At 32.5% G+C, this 21148-nt stretch overlaps 2 protein-coding genes across 2 annotated transcripts in view; one reads left to right on the top strand and one right to left on the bottom strand.

Moving 5' to 3' along the window:
- Positions 1-10717, bottom strand: part of LOC114324183 (uncharacterized) — a 61571-nt gene extending 50854 nt beyond the window's left edge. The window contains exon 1 of the mRNA XM_028271941.2: positions 10512-10717. Within this exon, the coding sequence (XP_028127742.1) occupies positions 10512-10541 (30 nt within the window). The 5' untranslated portion in view covers positions 10542-10717. The remainder of the gene's footprint in view (positions 1-10511) is intronic.
- Positions 1-21148, top strand: part of LOC114324174 (nuclear migration protein nudC) — a 332585-nt gene that overhangs the window by 56614 nt on the left and 254823 nt on the right. The window lies entirely within an intron of this gene.

The following is a 21148-nucleotide window of genomic DNA, read 5'->3' as shown; positions in this document are numbered from 1 at the left end:
GAGAGTTAAGTATTCCAATTTTATATAAGTGAGATGGAAAGCGAGCATGGTTCAATTTTAAACGAGTCAATACTGACTGTTGTAATTAAAGGTGAAATGAGGAATGTTTTTTGGAAGTGTAGGGTGAATTCTGAAATAATGGTTTGTAGATTTATTTGCAATTCTTTTGTAATCAGCAAGGATCGGATTAAATGCAATCTGCATTTTTTGCATTTTTTTTTGATAAATTAGAAAATGTTGCATTTTTTCAAACATTTTAAACATTTTGCATTTTTTCTTGATAAATTCAGAAAAGTTGCATTAATTCGATATTTTAAATCTCAAAGGTTCACTTTCACTTCCAATTAATAAACTATCAGTCGTAAATTCAATAACTGTGTAGAATCCATTTCTTAAGAAAAATTTTTAAATCAGGTAATATTCTTATTCTATTATCTATTTTTGGGACTAAGGCCGATGCCACATTATGCGTTTTGACCGGATGCGTTTTCGCCGCATCCGGTGAAAACGCATAGTGTGACAGATCGGTCCGGTTGCGTTGGAAACGGATGCGTTTTGAGTCATCGGTACGCGCTTACAAACTGCACCAGACTAAACGCATAGTGTGACAGGTCGGTCCGGTTGCGTTGGAAACGGATGCGTTTTCACCGCATCCGGTCAAAACGCATAATGTGGCATCGGCCTAAGCCGACTAATCCCTGGTCGGTAGGACAACAATTAGTTGACATAGGTTGTAAAAACCTGTTTGCTCTTTGTAGGGGGATAAGCAGGTACAGAAATTTAGATTCTAATATTTGTTTATAAAAGCTGAAGTTCATTTCGTGTTTTGATTCGCAGTGCGTTGTTGCGTATTATTTTTGACATATAGTTTAAATTGAGTAACGAATAATTTTTTCGCCAAAATGCCGAAAGTGACAAGTAATAAACATTTGTGGATAAAGGCGCATCCAGAGCTTTCATGGGACGGAGGTAATTTATTTTGATCAGCGTGCACAAAAATTGTAAGTACCTACCTATTATCTACCATTATACTAATTTAATTTATAATGCCTAATCGTCCAGAAGATTATTAATGTTGCATTTTAATATTGCATTTTTCATAAAGGCTCTTGCATATTTTTCACAAATCAATTGCATTAAAATGCGCATTTTTTTACATTTTTTTGGTGCATTTTTTCCGGTCCTTGGTAATCAGTTTCCCATTTCCTTCTGATATTAGGTTTGAGAGCATTATTCAAATCTTTTAAATTAAATACTTTGTCAATATGGTGGCAACTGTGACTACTTTTTGTGGCTATATCCGCAATTTCATTACCTTCGACTCCGCAATGTCCTTTCGTCCAAATAAACGAAACAGTTACATTATTTTGCTTAAGATCCATAATTAATTTTTTAATGTTCAAAATTAAGGCATTTCGGAATTTGTTTATTGGGTGACCGCTAATGGCTTGTAATGCTGATTTTGAGTCTGAAATTATTGCCACATTCGTGCCAAGTCAAAGTTTTCAATCTAATAAAATATAAAATAATATTAAATTAAAAACCTTATTGGGACCATTTTTCTGATTACCACTCCGCGGCTTCAAAATATGCAAGTCAAACGGAGGCTGGAGCAAAAAGAAGATGGGGGAATTCTACAATTTGAAATTCACAACTAACCTATCCAGCGGGGAAAAAATCCAACGAAAAATGGTCCAATATACTCAGATAGGAGTAAACTAATACAAATAAAAATGAATTAACATTTTCATTTCGTTGCAAAACGAAACCAAAGCCGTCTTATATTTCAGTTCGTTCAGAGAGCGCTACAAGTATTCCGACCGGTTTCAAAACTTGTTAATTTATCCTCAGAGAATGCATATGTAGCTATCTCTGAACAAACTAAAATAATTCAGTAGTAGTAGGTAGTAGGCCTGACTAGATAGTGGATAGAGAACACAAACTTGTCTCCTTGTAAAGAACAGTCTATACTTGATGATAGCTCCATACTCAAACTTTTCAATTTTCTTTATTTCAGTCAACATATTTTTTTCAAAACTTTATTCTACAACTCTGGTTTGACTTTTTGAAAATATCAAGTGCCACCTTTAAAGAAAATGGACAAAAGGGACAGAGGTCATCGTATTAGATTTGCTTTGATTCGGATCCGGAAAATATTTTTCCACCTACCTCTACCGAAAGTATACTTTTCCGGACCTGATTTTAGGGAACAAAGTTGTACTTTTCCTCCCTAGGGAGGAAAAGTAAAAGTGACGTCATGGTATTTCATTCATGAAATACAACTTATGGACCTGTACAATATCTATTTTCTATTACGTAAGTATCTATACATTTTAACGTTTATTTATAAAACACCCTGTATTTTGTAGAATGGTAAAAAACAGTAAATTGTTATTTTGATTTAACAATGTTTACATTAATAATTTGAGTTATATTTGACAGTTGACAGTTATATTGTACCTACTTGTTTGTTTTAGTTCTAATAAATTTTGTTGGTTAGTTACGTAAAAAAATTAAGTAGAAATGAAAAAATGACTTGTTACTTGAGAAAGGTGGAAAAACCATATGTATATCATGGGAGTAAAGTGCCTTTTCCTCCCTTGAATGATTACTGCCGAATGTTTACTGCCCTCCGCTACGCGTCGGGCAGTAAACTTCATTCTCGGGAGGAAAAGTAGCACTTTCCTCCCTTGTTATACAAATAACTATTTCTAAATTTAAACCCAATACATATTACTAAATATCAACAGTCGAATGTTTTTTATAGAGTAAATTGTAAAGACTGCAATTCAACATATTGGGCAAACACACTAATACGTGGGTGAATCAAATATGAACCGACCTTTCCGTCCCCGCTTAGCATAAACTGGCGGATATGTCTAAATTAGTCCTGTGGTGGGAGGTTATAGTCTAATGTGTGACTGCGCGCTACCGCCTGTTCTCTAATGACTTGCAGCGCAGCCAGTTACTGTAGCGATGAGCGAGAGAGTAGTGCCATGTTCGGTTGCACAACGCATTATCAAATTCCTTGCAAAAGAAAATGTTGGTCTCGCTGAAATTTGGCGAAGACTACAGAATCAATATGGGGAATCAACACTGTCCAATACACAAGTGAAATTTTGGCATAGACAAGTTCGTGAAGGACGAGATGCTGTAGAAAACAAAAGTCATAAACGACGTCCAAAAATTGTCCGATAAAACCGAGAACTCATTTGTCTTCAGGCAAAGTTTTAGCGACATGTTTTGGAATTATCGTGGCGTTTTGTTGCTAAATTTTCTTCATGAGAGAGGAACCATTAATGCAGCTTATTACTGTAGTCTTTTGGACCGTGTTCGAGTTGCCTATAGGTTCAAAAGACGGAATGGCGTATACAATATGTGTTTCTCTTGCATGACAACGCTCGACCGTATACAGCTGACAAGAAAAAATAGCGGAAATGCATTGGACTCTCGTTGAACATCCTGTATACAGTCCTGATCTTTCACCATGTGATTACCACATGTTCGGTCCATTAAAAGATGCACTAGGCGGAGCGCGTTTTGATGATGATAATCAAGTGGAGCAATTGGTTAGATACCCGCCTTCATTCTTTTTATGAAAATGGAATACAGAAATTTCCTAGCTGCTGGAAAAAATGCATACAGAAGGCAGGAATGTATATAGAAAAATGGAGTATTGTTTAATTGTTGCAATTATAATTCAATAAAAAGTTATTATCAAAGGTCGGTTCATATTTGATTCACCTCTCGTATCTACGAAAAAGAGTTGTTGTACACATACTTAGTATACAAAACAACAAATTAAACATTACAGCCTTAGCTAAACATTCTATAGAAAAGAACCATGTTTTTGACTTTGAAAATGTACAGATTTTAGAAAAAACCGAACTACAATAAAATATGTATGTTAAAGATGATTCGCATAAAGAAATATGATAATTGTATCTATCAACAAGATCGTTATCAAGGATCTCCCCATCACAATCTTATAGATATGTCCAATATTTAACACAATCTTTAAATTTTAGAATGTCAACGTCATTTGACAGCCATTTGTCATTTGATTTTTAGACATTATTTATTTAATAGTCGACCTAAAAATACCCACAAGCTTATTAATCGTTTGCTGTTGGTTTTTCGATGAAGTACTATCATTCCACTTAAATTGTTGCCACCAGATAAACAGCAGATGAGGTAATTACTAATACGTGTGGTCCATTATAACGTCAATTTGCATTCTGCGATAGAACATGCAAAAAATCAATAAAACTCGTAATGCTAATTTAAAAATAAGCTGCAATTAACATATGCTAGGTTGCTGACTTTACGCCATTGAACTTGCGCTTGTAATATTTCTAAACAATTTCTAAAACAAGAGTTTTTATTTCTGTTTTCCAAAAATTAAAATAGTTATCTTCCTAACTAGTGCGGAAAGTGATACTTTCCCGCACGAAATTGCCGTTGACCCGAACGACGCGATAGCGGAGTTCGGGCAAGCAGTCGAGTGCGGGGAAGACACTTTCCGCATGAGTTAGGAACAATATTTTTTCTAGGGCCGTATGTTTGGAAAAAAGCCACAAAAATAGAGTTATATCAATTTTTATTTAGAAGTGAAAATACACAAATTAATTCTTTGACAAGGTTGTCAAAACCAAACTTTCATTATAATGGGTTACCACGACGACGATATTGGTTTCCATGACGACAATTCAAAACCATTGTAAATGTCTACTGATTTGACTTTTAAATATTATGTCAAAATAATTTTAATTCATCGAATTATTGCGTTAATTTCATTAAAACATGAACACAATAAGATACATTTGAAATAAATTAGTAAATATTGTCTAAATATTAGTTTATTTCATGTATTATAGTATATTATAATGTCATATTAAAAAGTATTTTACTTTCCCGGACGCCGTGCGGGAAAATTTACTTTCCCGTACGCCGTGCGGGAAAGTGCAACTTTCGGAAACGAAATGCGTGCGCGAAAGTGGTTGTTTTAGCACGGCCGTAGAAAGTTCTTTTTTTTTAATTATTAAAAGTCAAATTCAAAGAGATAAAACTACTTGATTTATTGGGTTTTAGCTGCAACCAAGTTTCTGGGAATCTATTCATGAGTCATTTTACTTTATTTATTTCACAGTTGTCGGAACCCATATGTGGTCACCAACGATTAATGCATCATAGTTGCTTGTCGCATTTAGATTGTGAATTGTCTTAAAATTTATTTATTTGTATTTATAATTTATTAGATATTTTTTAATCCATTCCCAAAAAATAATCATTGAAGAAAATTCGACTAATACTTACTACTAATTTTTTCATACGAAAGTTTGATAAATACCTACAGTTTATTTGCATTAGCTATGCACTAGATGTAAACATTACTTGACAGCGATGTCGTCATCAGCAACGAATGAGATTGTTATTTCGTTCAGTTTTTGAATATTTTTGGATAACAGTTACTTGTATCATCGCGTAAATTATTCATTAATTTAATAATAATAATAAATAATATATAATAATGGAGTTTATTTGTAGCAAATAAATTGTACATATAAAATAAACTCAGTTCCTCACTGAAGTTGTATGTACAACTTGTGCGTGAGGGTTAAATTTTGATTATAAAACAACACTAAATAATTTTAAAATTTACAAAAAGGAATCAGAAATAGTCTTTTTGCTCATCTGTCTTCAAAGTTGGGCTCCTCTTCTAACTGATTCAGTTAGTGTTAAATTTTGCTTATCGGACATACGAAAATCTCATAGAATTTTAAAAAAAGATTGCGAATAATTTGTGGTGGGACTCCTCTGGCGGGACTTCGTTTTCTATGATAATTACCATTACTTTTGATTGTGTTTTATCCATTTTTACAATAAATTTTACGATTTAAACACTTAGAAGTGACGTTTCAAATAAATCATTTTTGACATTGTTAATAGGATTTTTTTTCACTATCTATTTATTCAGTGATTACAATAATTTATATACTATATAATAAAAACTAATAATCCAGAAAAGAGGAAAAGTGATAAAGTGATTTTAATAATATACCTACTGTTACTAGGTATGGAACAAGTAAATAAATTTTGAACACATTTAACAACTAAAATCGTTGTTTATAGTACCTTCAAAATATTTTAGAAAACCGTATCTTAATCCTATTAGAAAGTCATTAATTTGTATTTGATTGGTACTGTTAAATTTCGTGACTTGAACATACCAAATACCAGGTATAATAATTAAAAGTACAATAGATTAAAATTTATGAATTTCTACTTGTGCCGCAAACTTAACGACATCATTCAAATTCAAATGACTTTGTAATAAGCTTAAGATTAAGATTTTCTAAAATATTTTGATACGTACTATACATGCACTTCATGTGTTAATGAAATTTAGTATACAATAATACATAGCTCGGGGAAATAAGATGTCTCTCGGGACTGTCACAAATCCACCTATTGAAATATATTTAAAAAAAATATTTAATGAAAAATCCTCTGTAAAAGGTATACAAATATTTATTAAAATCCCTTTAAGGGCTACATCACAAAACGTTTTCGAATTTTTACAAAATCATCATCAGTGTTAAAACGGGCTAATTGCAAGCTAAGCCACCAAAGAATCACCAGGGTGAGAACCCTTTTTAAATGGTTTATAATTATATTATAATCGCATATTTGCTTAAAATTCCATAGGATGGATAGTATTTATAAAGAATTATGCCCTTAGGCGAAGTATGCCATCTACTGTCGTCATATAGAGACACTTTAACTCGCTTTGCAACCCACGTGATGGGGAAAGTCATACTTTGCCGAAGGGCATAATTCTTTATACATACCATTCATCTTATGGAATTTTAAGCAAATATGCAATTATAATATAATTATATACCATTTAAAGGGTTCTCACACTGGTATTTCTTTGGTGGCTCAGCTTGCAATTAGCCTGTTTTAACACTGATAATGATTTTGTAAAAAATTGAAAACGTTTTGTTATGTAGCCCTTAAAGGAATTTTAATAAATATTTTTATACCTTTACAAAGGATTTTTCATTAAATATTTTTGTGATTGATGGTACATATTTAGGAAATTCTAGGTATTCCTACAGGAAAAATTCTTTCTTTTCCTTGTGGATATTTTTTTTAGTTATTCTAGGCCTATAAAAAAGAAACCTAATTTTCTGCAGAGATTTTGGCGTCTCTTTTTAATTATTAACAATTTAATGTAAAAGATGCCATTTTTTCGATTTTTTGTCTTCCTTTAAAAACCTTATAAGTATATGAGGTAAAATTACAAAACTGATTGTAGTAGATAAAATCTTTTTCATATTAGAAAAGGCTGATAATTTTTAGACAAATTTGAAAGAAATAGAACGTTATTCTGGGACCTAGAATAAAAAATTAGATTTTTTAGGAAAAATAGTTTTTACACTATTTAACACTAGAAAGTCGGGCTTAGCTTACCTACCTAGAAAGCCGGAAGGGATAATTTTGGTCCCACGTTCTTTAATCAATTAAAACTCAGTTTAAAGAAATTAAACCTACTCTAGACGATAGAGTCTGATTTTATTTTTTACTTTCATTGTTTAACACATTCGCTGCCTACCAAAAACATTCGGAACACCATACAATTTGCATTTTTTGATATTTGCCACACATTGCCTTGTTACAGCCGCGACAATGATTGGAAGTTGGAAGTATGATTTCCTTTACAAAATATTTTCAACTGATATTTTTGTCGTTTTTGGATAGTAACAGTGATAGTTGTTGGTAGACCTGGTGTTGCTAGGCGTAGTTCCAGATTTCGGGAGGCAAGGTATGGGGCCCATAATTATTCACACACAGCCGAAGAATAAACGTACAAAGACTGAATCTACTTCCAGTTATTTCTTTATAAATAATCCATGCATTTATTGCTTCCAAGTGAAGAGTATTATAAAACACGTACATAGGCCATCGTCTTGAAGTTACTTTTGTAGTATAAAGACGCGCCATTTGGTCCTCTACACCCATAATTGTATCTTTGTGTTCACCAACAATTTTATTTTTATTACGTAGATGATCAATACCAGTATAAGGGTAACCATTTACAATAAACATACATAAATATAATTTTACCCATCCGAGAGGAATTTGAAAGAAAGGCTCGTCGAATTTCCCAGAAAACGATAATAACTTACACAGGGCCAATTTGGCCCCTTTAGACTTCTATGGTAGATTTGTTAGAAAAACCATTTAATAAATTTAGTAAACAATATTTTTTTGTGCTAAATAAGTCTTTGTATCAAAATATTAAGTCATAAAATATGAAATTATTATTGCCTCAAATAAAAAAAACTACAATACCTTCAAATCGCAACAGGGGCCAAATTGGCCCCTCCGACTTTCTAGTGTTAAACAAATTACATTGTTTGTTTATTAATAATATTATTAAAGCATTGCATATATTTGTAATGCACACAAATAGTACATACGAATAAAAAAAGATCAAAATCTATCAACTAGAACCGGAGATAAAAAAACTTAAAGTATTTCGAAGATTTTCAACATTTTTGAACGCTTTAATTTTTGAACGTCCCTAACACGATCTGACTAATCTTCATTTCGGCCTCACTTTGAACAATCACATACAATGCTGTCGTAAGTATAATAATCTTTTCCCTATTTTTTACCTTATCTTTCTAGAATAACTTCGTTTTTTGTTTAAATTCGTTTTTAAAACTGTCAGCTAAAAAATATGAAAAAATATATTGTCCAAAAGTAATAGCTTAAAAGTTATTCTAATTGTTTATATGTTAACAATGACAATGATTTTGCAAAACGATTTTTGGTTATGACAATGATTTTTTTTAACCTTTTTTGATAGATATTGATGGTTTAACTCTTAAGGGGAATGTAGCAACATGCAAAATTTTGGCGCATGTCAAAATTTTCATTGTGTTTTAAATGTATTAATTTTTTTCGAATCCGGAGAAAACTAATAAATATTTTTGAAAAATTTAAACGCTGAATGAAAGATTATATTATTACCGAGGGCGGAAAGTCCCTGAAAACTTCTATAGGTAATGTTTATTTTAATAAGTTACAGGGGTGAAAATCAAAAAGAAAATTTAGTGTAATTTTTAATTGCAAATATTTCGTTCAAAAGAAATTTTTATTTATTCTAACGGACTTTCGGCCCTCGGTAATAAAGTAATCTTTCATTTTGCGTTTAAATTTTTCAAAAATACGTATTAGTTTTCTCAGGATTCGAAAAAATGAATACATTTAAAATACATTGAAAATTTTGATATGCGTCAAAATTTTGCATTTTGCTCCGTTCCCCTTAAACTTTCATTTGGTATGCGTAGAATTACCGTATCTTCTTTATTTTGTGACTCATGGGATTGCAAAAAAGAGGTCTCTGGGATAAGCAAATAAAATAACTTTTAAACTAATTGATGAATCGATCTGATATTTTGGTTGCTTATTAGGGGGCACAATACCCAACATTGGGGGCAATAACAAATATCTAATTTTTACGTTATTTTTTTAATAAAAATCTAAACTTCCTCAATGAACGAACATGAAGAAAAACAAAAAAAAATGTATTAAAAAAAGCAGGAATGCGGAACTATCCCTTAATAACAATTCACTTCACACCACTCTTTTTGCGCTCTTTTCTATTCTTCTACTAAAATAAAAATTTTTGTCGTCTGCAAGTGGGATAGAAACAGATTTGACCCCATGGGATAAAATTTAACGATTCAGCAACTGATAAAAGGATTTAAATTATGACATTTCATGACAGCCATAAAATGTTTTTTGAAAGTATGTTGGAAATATCCTGTTTACTACAACCTAAAATATCTATCGAATTTTTTTATTGAAATTTAAACAAATTTTGAACAAAACTATAAATAGGATGCTAGCCTATAATGGGTTAACATGGTCCAACTAATCTTCATCTTAGCCTCATTTTTAACATTTACAGACAATGTTGTTCAAGTATAATCTTATCCTTACTTTTTACCTCATCGTTCTAGAATAACTTTGTTTTTTGTTTAAATTCGTGTAAAATTATTAGCTTTTTAAATATGAAAAAATATTTAGTGTTCCAGTAATAACTTAGAAGTTATTCTAATTATTTATATGTTAAAAATATCACTAATTTTACCGATCTTTAGTTATAAAAATGATTCTTTAACCTTTTTTGATAATTGATAGTTATAACTCTAAAACTTTCATTTGGTATGCGTAGAAATACCGTATTATCATTATTTTCTGACTTAGTTATTGCAAAAAGGGTCTCTGGGATAAAAAAATAGAATAACTTAAACTAATTGATGGATCAATCTGAGATTTTGATGGTTTATTATTTATTTATTTATTAAGCGCAACAGGCCTTGTAGGCCTAGGGCCCTACCCTGATGGTTTATTAGGGGGCACAATATTCAGCATTGTAGGCAATAACAAATATCTAGGTTAATTTTTTTTAATATCTAAAAATTAAAACTTACGTTATCAGGGACAAAATTTTTATTTTCCATTTTTCCTCAATGAGCGAACATGAAGAAAAACCAAAAAAATTATTGAAAAAAAGAAGAAGATATGCGGAACAATCCCTTAATAACAATCCACTTCACACCACTCTCTTCGCGCTCTTTATTGTTCGTCTGTAACGAGACTAGAAATCCACTTGCGATGACCGCAACTTGGTTACTGTTCTAACGCAGCATCTCGGCCACATTTTCTTTCATGAGTTTTCTGGCGGTCGCAGGACATCGAGCGCGTTCGGCAGAAAGCACGAGCTTTGTTGCAGGACGGTGTTTTCCGCGACGGTGCCAAACCTACTGTTTTGGCACGCTAATTCGGTAATTTGTTCATGTTATTTTTGTTTTCATAATTTCTTCTTCTTCCTTCTTGTATGTAGGCTTTAAAGCCTGTTTCTTTTTCAATATTAGCCTCCTAAATTGTTTAAATGATCATCGCACCATCTTTTTCTTGGTCTGCCAATACTTCTTGGTCCATTTGGTGACTTATCTCGTGCTATTCGTACTATCCTATCCTCTGCCATTCTACTAATGTGTTCGTTCCACTCCTGTTTTGCGTTTTGTCACCTATCCATGTATTTCTTCTACATTGCATGATGTTCTTATGTTTTCGCTTCTTTCCCTATCCAACAGACTTTTCCCTGATATTCGTCCAAGTATTTTCATCTCTGTTGTTTCTAGTAGTCGTCTCGTTTTAGATGTTTTCATAAATTTAATCAATTTAATTAATTAATGAATAATTTCGTCTTAATTTCGATATTCATCATCAATGGTGCTACAGCCCTATGAAAGAGCCTCGACCTTCCCAAGTCTATTACGCCAGTCAGTCCTATCCATTGCCAACCGTTGCCAGTTTGCTGCGCCTATTTTTCTCCCATCCTCATCTACACCATCTTTCCATCTAAGTTTTGGCCTACCCCTATTTCTACTTCCCACAGGTTGTGACATAAGGATTCTTCTAGGAGGGTTGTTATGCTGTGATCTTGCTAGATGTCCTGCATATCTTAGTCGTCCTATTCTTATAAGAGATACTACGTCTTTTCCACCAAATATATGTTTATATCTGTGGTATACCTCGTAGTTGTACCTCCTCCTCCAAATACCATTTTCACAGATGCCACCGAATATGCCTCTCAGGATCCTTCGTTCAAATATAAGCAGAAGGTTTTCATCTGCCTTGGAGATGGTCCATGTCTCCGATCCATATGTCAACACTGGTTGTATAAGGGTTTTGTATATGGTTATTTTTGTTTTTTGGCTTAAGTTTCTGCTTCTCATATGTCTACTTAGTCCAAAATAAATTTCGATATTAAAGCGCTCAATATTGTCCTAAGGGGTCGTTCAAATATTACGTATCGTAAGTTAGGGGTAGGAGGCTCCTGTAAAGCATTATGGTGCGTTAGAGGGACGAAATGGGGGTTCCAGCCCGTTCCAACACGTTACGTAACATTGTTTTTTACTTAATTAAAAAAATGAAATCTGTCAATCCTTTTCACTGATGTTTTACAGGAAATCTCTCGATTGTATTGTACAATCTTTATTGTACAATATTGTTACTTTGTTATTTTTGAAAATCAACTAAAATTGACAACTACGATGTTTCAACGGAATATAGAAACCCTGAAAATAGCTTGCAGGATCGTGGTATCTGGTTAGATAAAGTATCATGCAAGTTTTCACCACTTCTTGTGAAGTTATCCGTTTATCTGTGGCCTCCAGTCAAAGGGTTTAAGCAGATGCCTTATGATTTATTTTGTCCATCAGTACAATGCGAACTCAAGCGGAGAATATGTGCAACCAGTAGGATGTATTTCATATGCCACAGTTATCTATATATACACAGTCATTACGTGTATGGCAAGACTGTACAAGACCTTCGTCCTTCGTGAAAGTAGACGGCCATAGTGACTTGCTGCCAAAAGGGCAAATGAGCCTCTGCATATTGCGCTGAAACATCGTCTGAGGATGCCGATCGGCTCGAAGAAAATGAAGTTTATGCAACTGGTTTAACATTTCCGGAACCCTCTTCGTCTGCCATACGGTGCCAGTAATGAATGAATCTGAGTGGCGGAAAAAATATGGACAGAGGAGCAGTACTCAAATTAATTTCATTGACTTAACTCTTTTTACTACCTCTTTCTTACATTCTTATTAATGTAACGTTTAGGTAGGGGGTGGGGGTACAGAAAAACGTTACGATGCATCATTACATGGTGGGGGAGAGAGGCCAAAAATCTTCAAAAATTGCATTACGTCCGGGGTAGATGGCCATAGTTTTGGTCAGACATTACATAACTCAAACTAGTGGTATTTTTATCCATTTTTTTTAATCAGTCTAATCAGTTATGGTAGGGGAGCCCAAGCGGGGATTTTTGCAGTTACTCGAGCGCGTCAGATTATTACATGGGGATAAACCTGGTACCCTGCAGATGTACCTCTACCATATATTGGCTCTTAACACAGGGGAGTTCGTTAAGGGGGGCCCGAAAAAAAAATCAATCCTTAAAACAACTCGAAATTGTCAGATTAAGATAAGGTAAGTTAAGTACATGCAAGAGAGTGTATATTTCAAAAATCTGACGATTTGGGCCAGGCGTAAGGAAATGGGTGAGTCCCAAAGTTTCACAAGAAAAAAGCGAATATTGATGACAAGCGAATGACAGATCGAAAAACTAAAAAATATGTGCTCAATATTTTTTAAAAATCTATCGAATGATACCAAACACGACTTCCCACGGAGAGGGGTGGGGGTAAATTTAATATTTTAAATACGAATCCCGCGATATTTCGCGAAATAAACATCAAATTGAAAAACTGTAAAATACACTTATTCAATATTTTTAAAAAATCTGAGGTGGGGGGTTACTTTAAAATCTTAAATAGGAGCCCCATTTTTTATTGCAGATTTCGGAAATAATTGCAGTTATCATCAGAAAAAACGATTGTTGTAAATGGAAAATTAAATTTAAAAAAAATGAAAAGTCCCCACTTAAATGGAAAACTTTACTTATTTTTTTTTGGTTTTGGGACCTACTCTTCACAACCCAATAGGTCCCCCCATAACGCTCGAGTGACTGCACATTTAGCATACTTTGCTCCCCTACTATTAGGTATTAAAAGAACAAAGCAATTGACAAATTTTATTCGCATAAAATAAAAAAACAACTAAATCTCTCGATTTTTCATTTATCCGATGATGTTCGGAAGACATGGCCACGGTAGTTGGGGGATAATGACTAATAGCTTACTCCATACTTTTTTTCAGTTTTCTGCTTTTCTTCTCTTTTTCTGGCCACATTTAGATCAAATTCAGTACAGTATAAGTTGCGTACCGTAATAATTTTCCCCACACCCAGCACAGTAGTTGTCTTCTTCCTTTTCGGTATCAATATTGGAATCGCAGAGTATTGGTTCTTCTTCGTCTTCACTGCTTTCTGAAATCTTTCAAACAGTCTTTCGCTTTCTAGCACCATGATCTTTACAGTCTTATTCTCTTTTTTTGCTTCTACTTTTTCTTTGTAATTTTTATTTTCTCTTCTTTGGCATTTTTTCCTGATATTTGGCTTTTCTTAACTCTATATGACTTTCAGAAATTTAAATAAAGCCCACGTGCTTTGTCCGTTTTCTAGCTTTAAAAACTTTATGTGATATTGGTGAAATCTCTTTCAGAATTTGAGAGGGTGAAAACTCTTTTTCAACATCCTTATTAGAATGAATAAATTAAAATTTCATAAACAAGGGATGTACTTGTCTTATGAAATTATCCCTTGTTTATATAAGTTCACACCTCGAACACTAGCACTACGCTGAGCTGAATATTAATAAGTCTCTCAGAAAGATTGTAGTATTGTACTTGGGAAATATCCTGAAAATAGCATAATCATTTTCAGTGGCGTACTGAGCATGGTTCCGCGAGTTCCGCGGAATCAGGGCCAGGGCCCCGCAGAGGCCAGCTCTAATACGCTTTTATTTCTTTTTTTTTTATAATTTGATGGGGACATTTTGAACTACACAAGTACACACTTGAAAATGTAACTGCTTAATAAATTTTTATTTTTTTTGTAGGTAATTATAATAAAAACGAATAATGCCTATTTATCAAAGAATTTGAAAACAAAATGTATTAAGAAACATAGGGAACGCTTTTGTCAGGTTCTGTACTCTGTTTACCTGCTTAAGCCGAAGCCCTGGTTTCAACACTTGTTTAAACAATAACCGCTTGTACCTACTAACCCAAACACTTGTGTTTATATCAGCACGATCCATGAATAGTTGTTGTAAAATACAAAGTTGTAGAAATTTGGAAATTGAGATATTCAATGTAAGTTTTAGACGGGCGGTTACAGAAATAATCCCAAGACAATAAATTAGACGGTCGATGCTCCTTTTGTTCCTATTTATAGCACCTTCATTCTTCAGCTTTTACCTACTGTTAGGTAATTTTATTCTTATAAAATAACTGAAATTAAATTCTAAATACATATAGACATAAATGAGAACAACCAGAACTTTCGCCCTTCATGTGTGGAAGCAGTCACTGCAGTTAGTAAGTTTAATCAGTGTGAAATATGTAAGAGCTAGATCTAAGGCTGTGGTCTCCAATACACTCTGTACAGCGTATTGGATACCACCGGCTATCTTATTACCGAGGGCCGAAAGTCCGTTAGAATAAATAAAAAGTTTCTTTTTAATGAGATATTTGAAATTAAAAATCACACTCAATTTTCTCTTTTTATTTTCAAAATTATTTTACTGTTTTAAATTAGCTTGAGTTTTTATATGTTGATTTATATTTAATGTTTATTAAAAACTTTTGATATACAATGTGTGTTTTATTGGGACACTCAAAAAAATTTAGTTCGTAATATTGATTAACAGTGATTATTGAATAGTATTTCGTTGTCACAACAATTTAATTTGTTGTTTCAACGAACTTTTAGACATTGACGAATGTACTTGGTTATTGCCACAATGATTGAGTAATAATTGTGAGAATAACTATAGTTTATTTTTTAACCAGGAGGAGTAAACTACAAATACAGATTCACACCCAAGAAAGTCACTAGAATAATAACCAAATACATCTTCTTTTTTGGTTGATCTAGTCGACCCTCAACGGTAATCCATAAATATTATATTAAATAATACGTCGCTAAAGAGTTCCGAAAACAACTGCCTTTTATATAAAAGCAGATTAACAATCTAAAAGTTAAAGGAATAACACAGAAAACACAAAAATCGCCGATATAACTTAATTAACCTATGAAATGTCACTAGTGTCAAAATTTGATAAATGTCATTAGTGTCAAAATTTTATAACAGTGGAGTAAACTTACCTGCGGTTGGACCAATTACAAACAAGCAATACAGCGCGGTAAATTTGAATCACTCCTCTTGGTTAAAAAACAAACAATAGAGTACATTAATCAATAACACTCAATTTATTCAGCCAATAACTTAGTTTCGTATATTTAATAAATACTGTTAATTGTGGCAGCAAGTCACGTTCTTGATTTCGTAGATGACAAGCAATTACCTTGGTTTATCGTGACAACGTACAGATTTCATTAAAACAATGTACAAATGTTGTTAATATAGAGTAATATATGATTATTGAATAGATGTACACTGATTGTTGTGCCAACGAATGCATTAATCAATCTACTACTGCCTTTAATTCCCACAAACAATGCGTTAATTGTGACAATAATCGTGGTTGTTGAGACAATAAATGTTTTGCTTGACCATTTGAAATGTAACGGCTTTTCCTTATCGTGATACCCCTAGCTTCTCTGTGTTACCATTGTTTAAAAAAGAGTTCTTTGTTAAACAATGCTGTTACCTCTACCGAAGTGCCGAAAAATAATTGCATTTTGTTTCCAAGTGTAGTCCGTAGTAGAAGGAAGATAAGGATAAGATATTACTTATTTTTTATATTTGAATAAAAGTAAGTTTTTTCTGATAAGGTAAATACGGGAGAACATTCTAATTAAAAATAAACTTGTCAGTGTCTTATGTTTGTAAGTGTTTACTTTTAATATTGTCTTGTGATGTTATTTATAAGATGAACTAAAAATTAATTTTCGAATCCTGAATGAAAAAAATAATTAGTATTTTTGAAAATTTAAACGCAGAATAAAATATTACAGTATTATCGAGGGTCTGACGTCCCTGAGAACTTCTATAATGATTATTTTAATAAGTCACAGGGGTGAAAAAGAGAAAATTTAGTATGATTTTTTTATTTCAAATATACTATTCAAAAGAAACTTTTTGTTTATTCTAGGGGACTTTCAGCCCTCAGTAATAATGTAGTCTTTTATTCTGCGGTTAAATTTTTCAAAAATACTTATTAGTTTTCTCAGGATTCCAAAAAAATGAATGCGTTTAGAAATAATTCGATCGAAATTTTGCCCCTGGGCTCTCAAAAATGATTAAAGTGTTATACATTTTTGAAATCACCATTTCAAACACTTTTAAATGAGCTGTCACATGATGTACTTTCCCATTAAAAAAATCAAAGTTACGCTTGTCACCTGAAGAGGGATCGTGTAAAGTTCGAAACATTGATGTTATAATATACTTTGATAATTTTTAAATCGACCTGTCTGAGCGTTTTGCTTATAAAGGTTAAGGACAAAAAAGGGGATTTAAAAAATTATTATTAATCAATTAATATGATAAATTGGGCTAATGCATTCAGTAATTATTAATATAAAATACGTTCATAGTAGGAATGAACGAAACTGATTGTAACAATGAATAGAATTGCTTGTAAGAATAACCGTATTTATTGTGCCAATGAACGGAATTAATTGTAACAATAAACGGAAATAATTGTAGAAATAAACGAAATACGTTAGGAGAAATAACACTGTTATTGGCACAACGAATGGTCTTCGTCGGTCAATTAACGACGTTGTTGTTTCAATAAATAGTGTTCGTTGACTCAATGAACAGAGTTCGTAATATCAATAAAGTGAGATTATGGTATACATAATGAATGTTCGTCCATTCAATAAACGTAATACATTGGCTCAACTAACGAAAATAATGAATTGATGAACATCGCTTTGTTGTTCCAATAAAACCAAGAATTGGACAAATTTTAAGAATTGCGTTTGTTGTCTGAATTAACATTTTTATTGATATTACGTACCTTTTTCGTTGAGTGGAGGGGGCCCGCATTCCAACTTTAACCAGGGGCCACTCATTTATCAGTACGCTACTGATCATTTTATTTAATTCGTTGTACTGAGTTTTAATCCTTTATACGTTTTTTTACCTGTGACAACGATTTGGCAACATCGCGGGCTTACCGATGACAGCTTGCACTTGTTATGTGCTCCGGATCTTGAAACGACCATTACGTATCGATACCGGATCGAATTTTTATGCACAACGAGATAATCATCTATCGAATAATGATTACCACGATTAGATGCCTATTTTGAATAGTTTTCCATAACGGAATCTCTTTGATATTAATTTTTATGACTGACATTCTGAAGTTGTTGAGGCTTGTGCTCCAATTATTTTTGTAATTTTAATGCCCCAGCAACAAAACGGTATTTTTATACAGGTTCTCAAAGGTAAAAAGGTGACCACAACTGTTCAAAATGTGCCCATGGGACATAAACATGAACATAAAAAATTATGGCCCAGGTGATTTAAAACGTGGGACAATGTTATAATATTCACGCAGGAAAAATCCAAATAAAGTCTTATGTGTATTAGGAAAAACAATGGCAATACTACAATCCGTATCTATATTATACAGGCTATTATGCAATATATGCATCTTCTATCGAAAATGCATATAAATTTAAAAGAAAACTGGCATACGAAGTCAAACAATATCTATTTTAAAACAATTTAATAAACAAATCCTAAAAATGAAAGAATACAATTGAAATAAAAAATTGAAACTACATTCACCGGCACAAAATTCCGCCACCCAAAATTTTTGATTAAATTTGACAATTTATAACTTTATTATTTGTACTCCGATTTGCAAGATTCTTGCATGAGTTTGTAGGTACATGTTTTCATGTCGTTTGATATTATTCAGGTAACAAAAAATGTTTGCTTAGATGGCGTTATACGGGGGTGAATGGAAGTGTTGTATTTTCTAGAAATTTTAAAAAATTCTGTGGAAAAATGGGAGGGCTGATTTTATTATACTCGTTTTGTATTATCCTGGAGGTATCCTTAAGATTTTGTTTTCGAAGTTATAGTAGGGGAGCCCAAGCGGGGATTTTTGCAGTTACTCGAGCGCGTCAGATTATCCTATGGGGAGAAACCTGGTACCCTGCAGATGTACCTCTGCCATATATTGGCTGTTAACACAGGGGAGTTCGTTAAGGGGGGCCCGAAAAAAAATCTATCCTTAAAAAAAACTCGAAATTGTCAGATTAAGATAAGGTAAGTTAAGTACATGCAAAAGAGTGTATATTTAAAAAATCTGACGATTTGAGCCGGGCGTAAGGAAATGGATAAGTCCCAAAGTTTCACAAGAAAAAAAGCGAATATTTCGCGAAATGAATGACAGATCGAAAAACTCAAAAATATGTGCTTAATATTTTTTAAAAATCTATCGAATGATACAAAACACTACTTAACACGGAAAGGGGTGGGGGGTAAATTTAATATTTTAAATACGAATCCCGCGATATTTCGCGAAATGAACATCAGATCGAAAAACTGTAAAATACACTTATTCAATATTTTTGAAAAATCTATCGAATGGCACCAAACACGACCCCCACGGAGGTGGGGTGGGGGGTTACTTTAAAATCTTAAATAGGAACCCCCATTTTTTATTGCAGATTTTAATTCCTTATGTAAAAATAAGTAACTTTTATTCGAAACATTTTTTCGAATTATGGATAGATGGCGTTATAATCGGAAAAAACGATTGTTGGAAATGGAAAATTAAATTAAAAAATGGCAAGCGCCCACTAAAATGGAAAACTTTACTTAACTTTTTTTGGTTTTAGGACCTACTCTTCACAACCCAATAGGTCCCCATAACTCTCGAGTGACTGCACATTTAGCATACTTTGCTCCCCTACCATTATACTTCTTTAGGCACAAGGGTGCATTTTTACATTCCCTGGTGCATGCGCACACCGACAGTATGGTATTATATCTTTATGTAGCGCAAATAAGGTGTGCGTGAAACGAATATATTATTAGTGTTTTTAGTAAATATATTTATTATAATTTTTGTAATATTTTATAATAATAGTAAGTATATTTAAAGTATTTTTGTATACTTAACTTGGTCTATTAAATTTGTCAGTATGTATGAGAAATCTTGTAACCTGTCAAAGCAAAGGGAGTCTAGCTCAGTGGTAGAGTGCGTGACCGGAGATCGAGAGGTCGCCAGTTCGAATTTCAGTGTGTTTTCTAATTTTCTTTATTTTTCTTATTGTTTTAATAAAAATTTTTGGAAAGTAGTAAGTAAAAATTAGTTTATTCTTTAAATAAAATACAAATAACCTGTTGAAAGTATATTTATTTCGTTGAAATCATATAATAGAAGTATAACTTCTTACGTGCGTACAAAGTACACACACATTCTTTTTTTAAATTATCCGAATATCTCTTTTCTTTTAAAAGCTGTAAATAAAAACAATACTTTGAAGGTTTACTTCATTAAAAATATCAAACGCACTAAAATTAATAACACAAAACAATATTAACGTCAAAAAATATCTATTTTAAAGCAATTTAATAAACAAATCCTAAAAATGAAAGAATACAATAAAGGCTTGAAATAAAAAATTGAAACTACACTCACCGGCACAAAATTCCGCCATAAAATTCCGCCACCCAAAATGTTTCATTACATTTGACAATTTATAACTTTATTATTTGTACTCCGATTTTCAAGATTCTTGCATCAGTTTGTAGGTACATGTTTTCATGTCGTTTGATATTATTCAGGTAATTTGCTAAATTTGGTAAATTGGTAAATTTTTTTTTGCTTAGATGGCATTATACGGGGGTGAACGGAAGTGTTGTATTTTCTAGAAATTTTAAAAAATTCTGTTTAAAAATTGGAGGAATATACTCGTTTTGTATTATCCTAGAGGTATTCCTAAGATTTTGTTTTTTAAATTATCCGAATATCTCTTTTCTTTTAAAAGATGTAAATAAAAACACTGCTTTGAAGGTTTACTTAATTAAAAATATCAAACGCACTAAAATTAATAACACAAAACAAAATTAACAACAAAACAAAACAATTAAATAGCGGGTATGTCCACCTCTCGCAACAACGACTGCTCGCAATCTGTTAATAAATGGTTAATAGGATCGAGATCTGGGTTGAATGCGGGCCATTTTAATCTTATCAATCCAACCTCTATTTAAGATATTTATTTTTATGAGTCAATCGGTGTTTGTATTTACAAAAAATTGTACAGCTCTTACAAGAGATATAATCGGATAATTCAAATAGCAAAATCTTAAGAATATCTCCTGGATTTCCTGGTACACTTTTTTCCCAATGTAAACCTGTGTTCAGACTGGACACAATGGTTCATGAATCACTTCGTTGTTGCCATTACAGAAAACGGAATAAATCTAAATAAAAA

This window comes from Diabrotica virgifera, chromosome 3, assembly GCF_917563875.1.
Source record: "Diabrotica virgifera virgifera chromosome 3, PGI_DIABVI_V3a".
In the NCBI taxonomy this organism is placed as follows: domain Eukaryota; kingdom Metazoa; phylum Arthropoda; class Insecta; order Coleoptera; family Chrysomelidae; genus Diabrotica; species Diabrotica virgifera.
The sequence above is the reverse complement of the archived record's forward strand: the minus strand, read 5'-3'. Positions and strand labels throughout refer to the sequence as shown.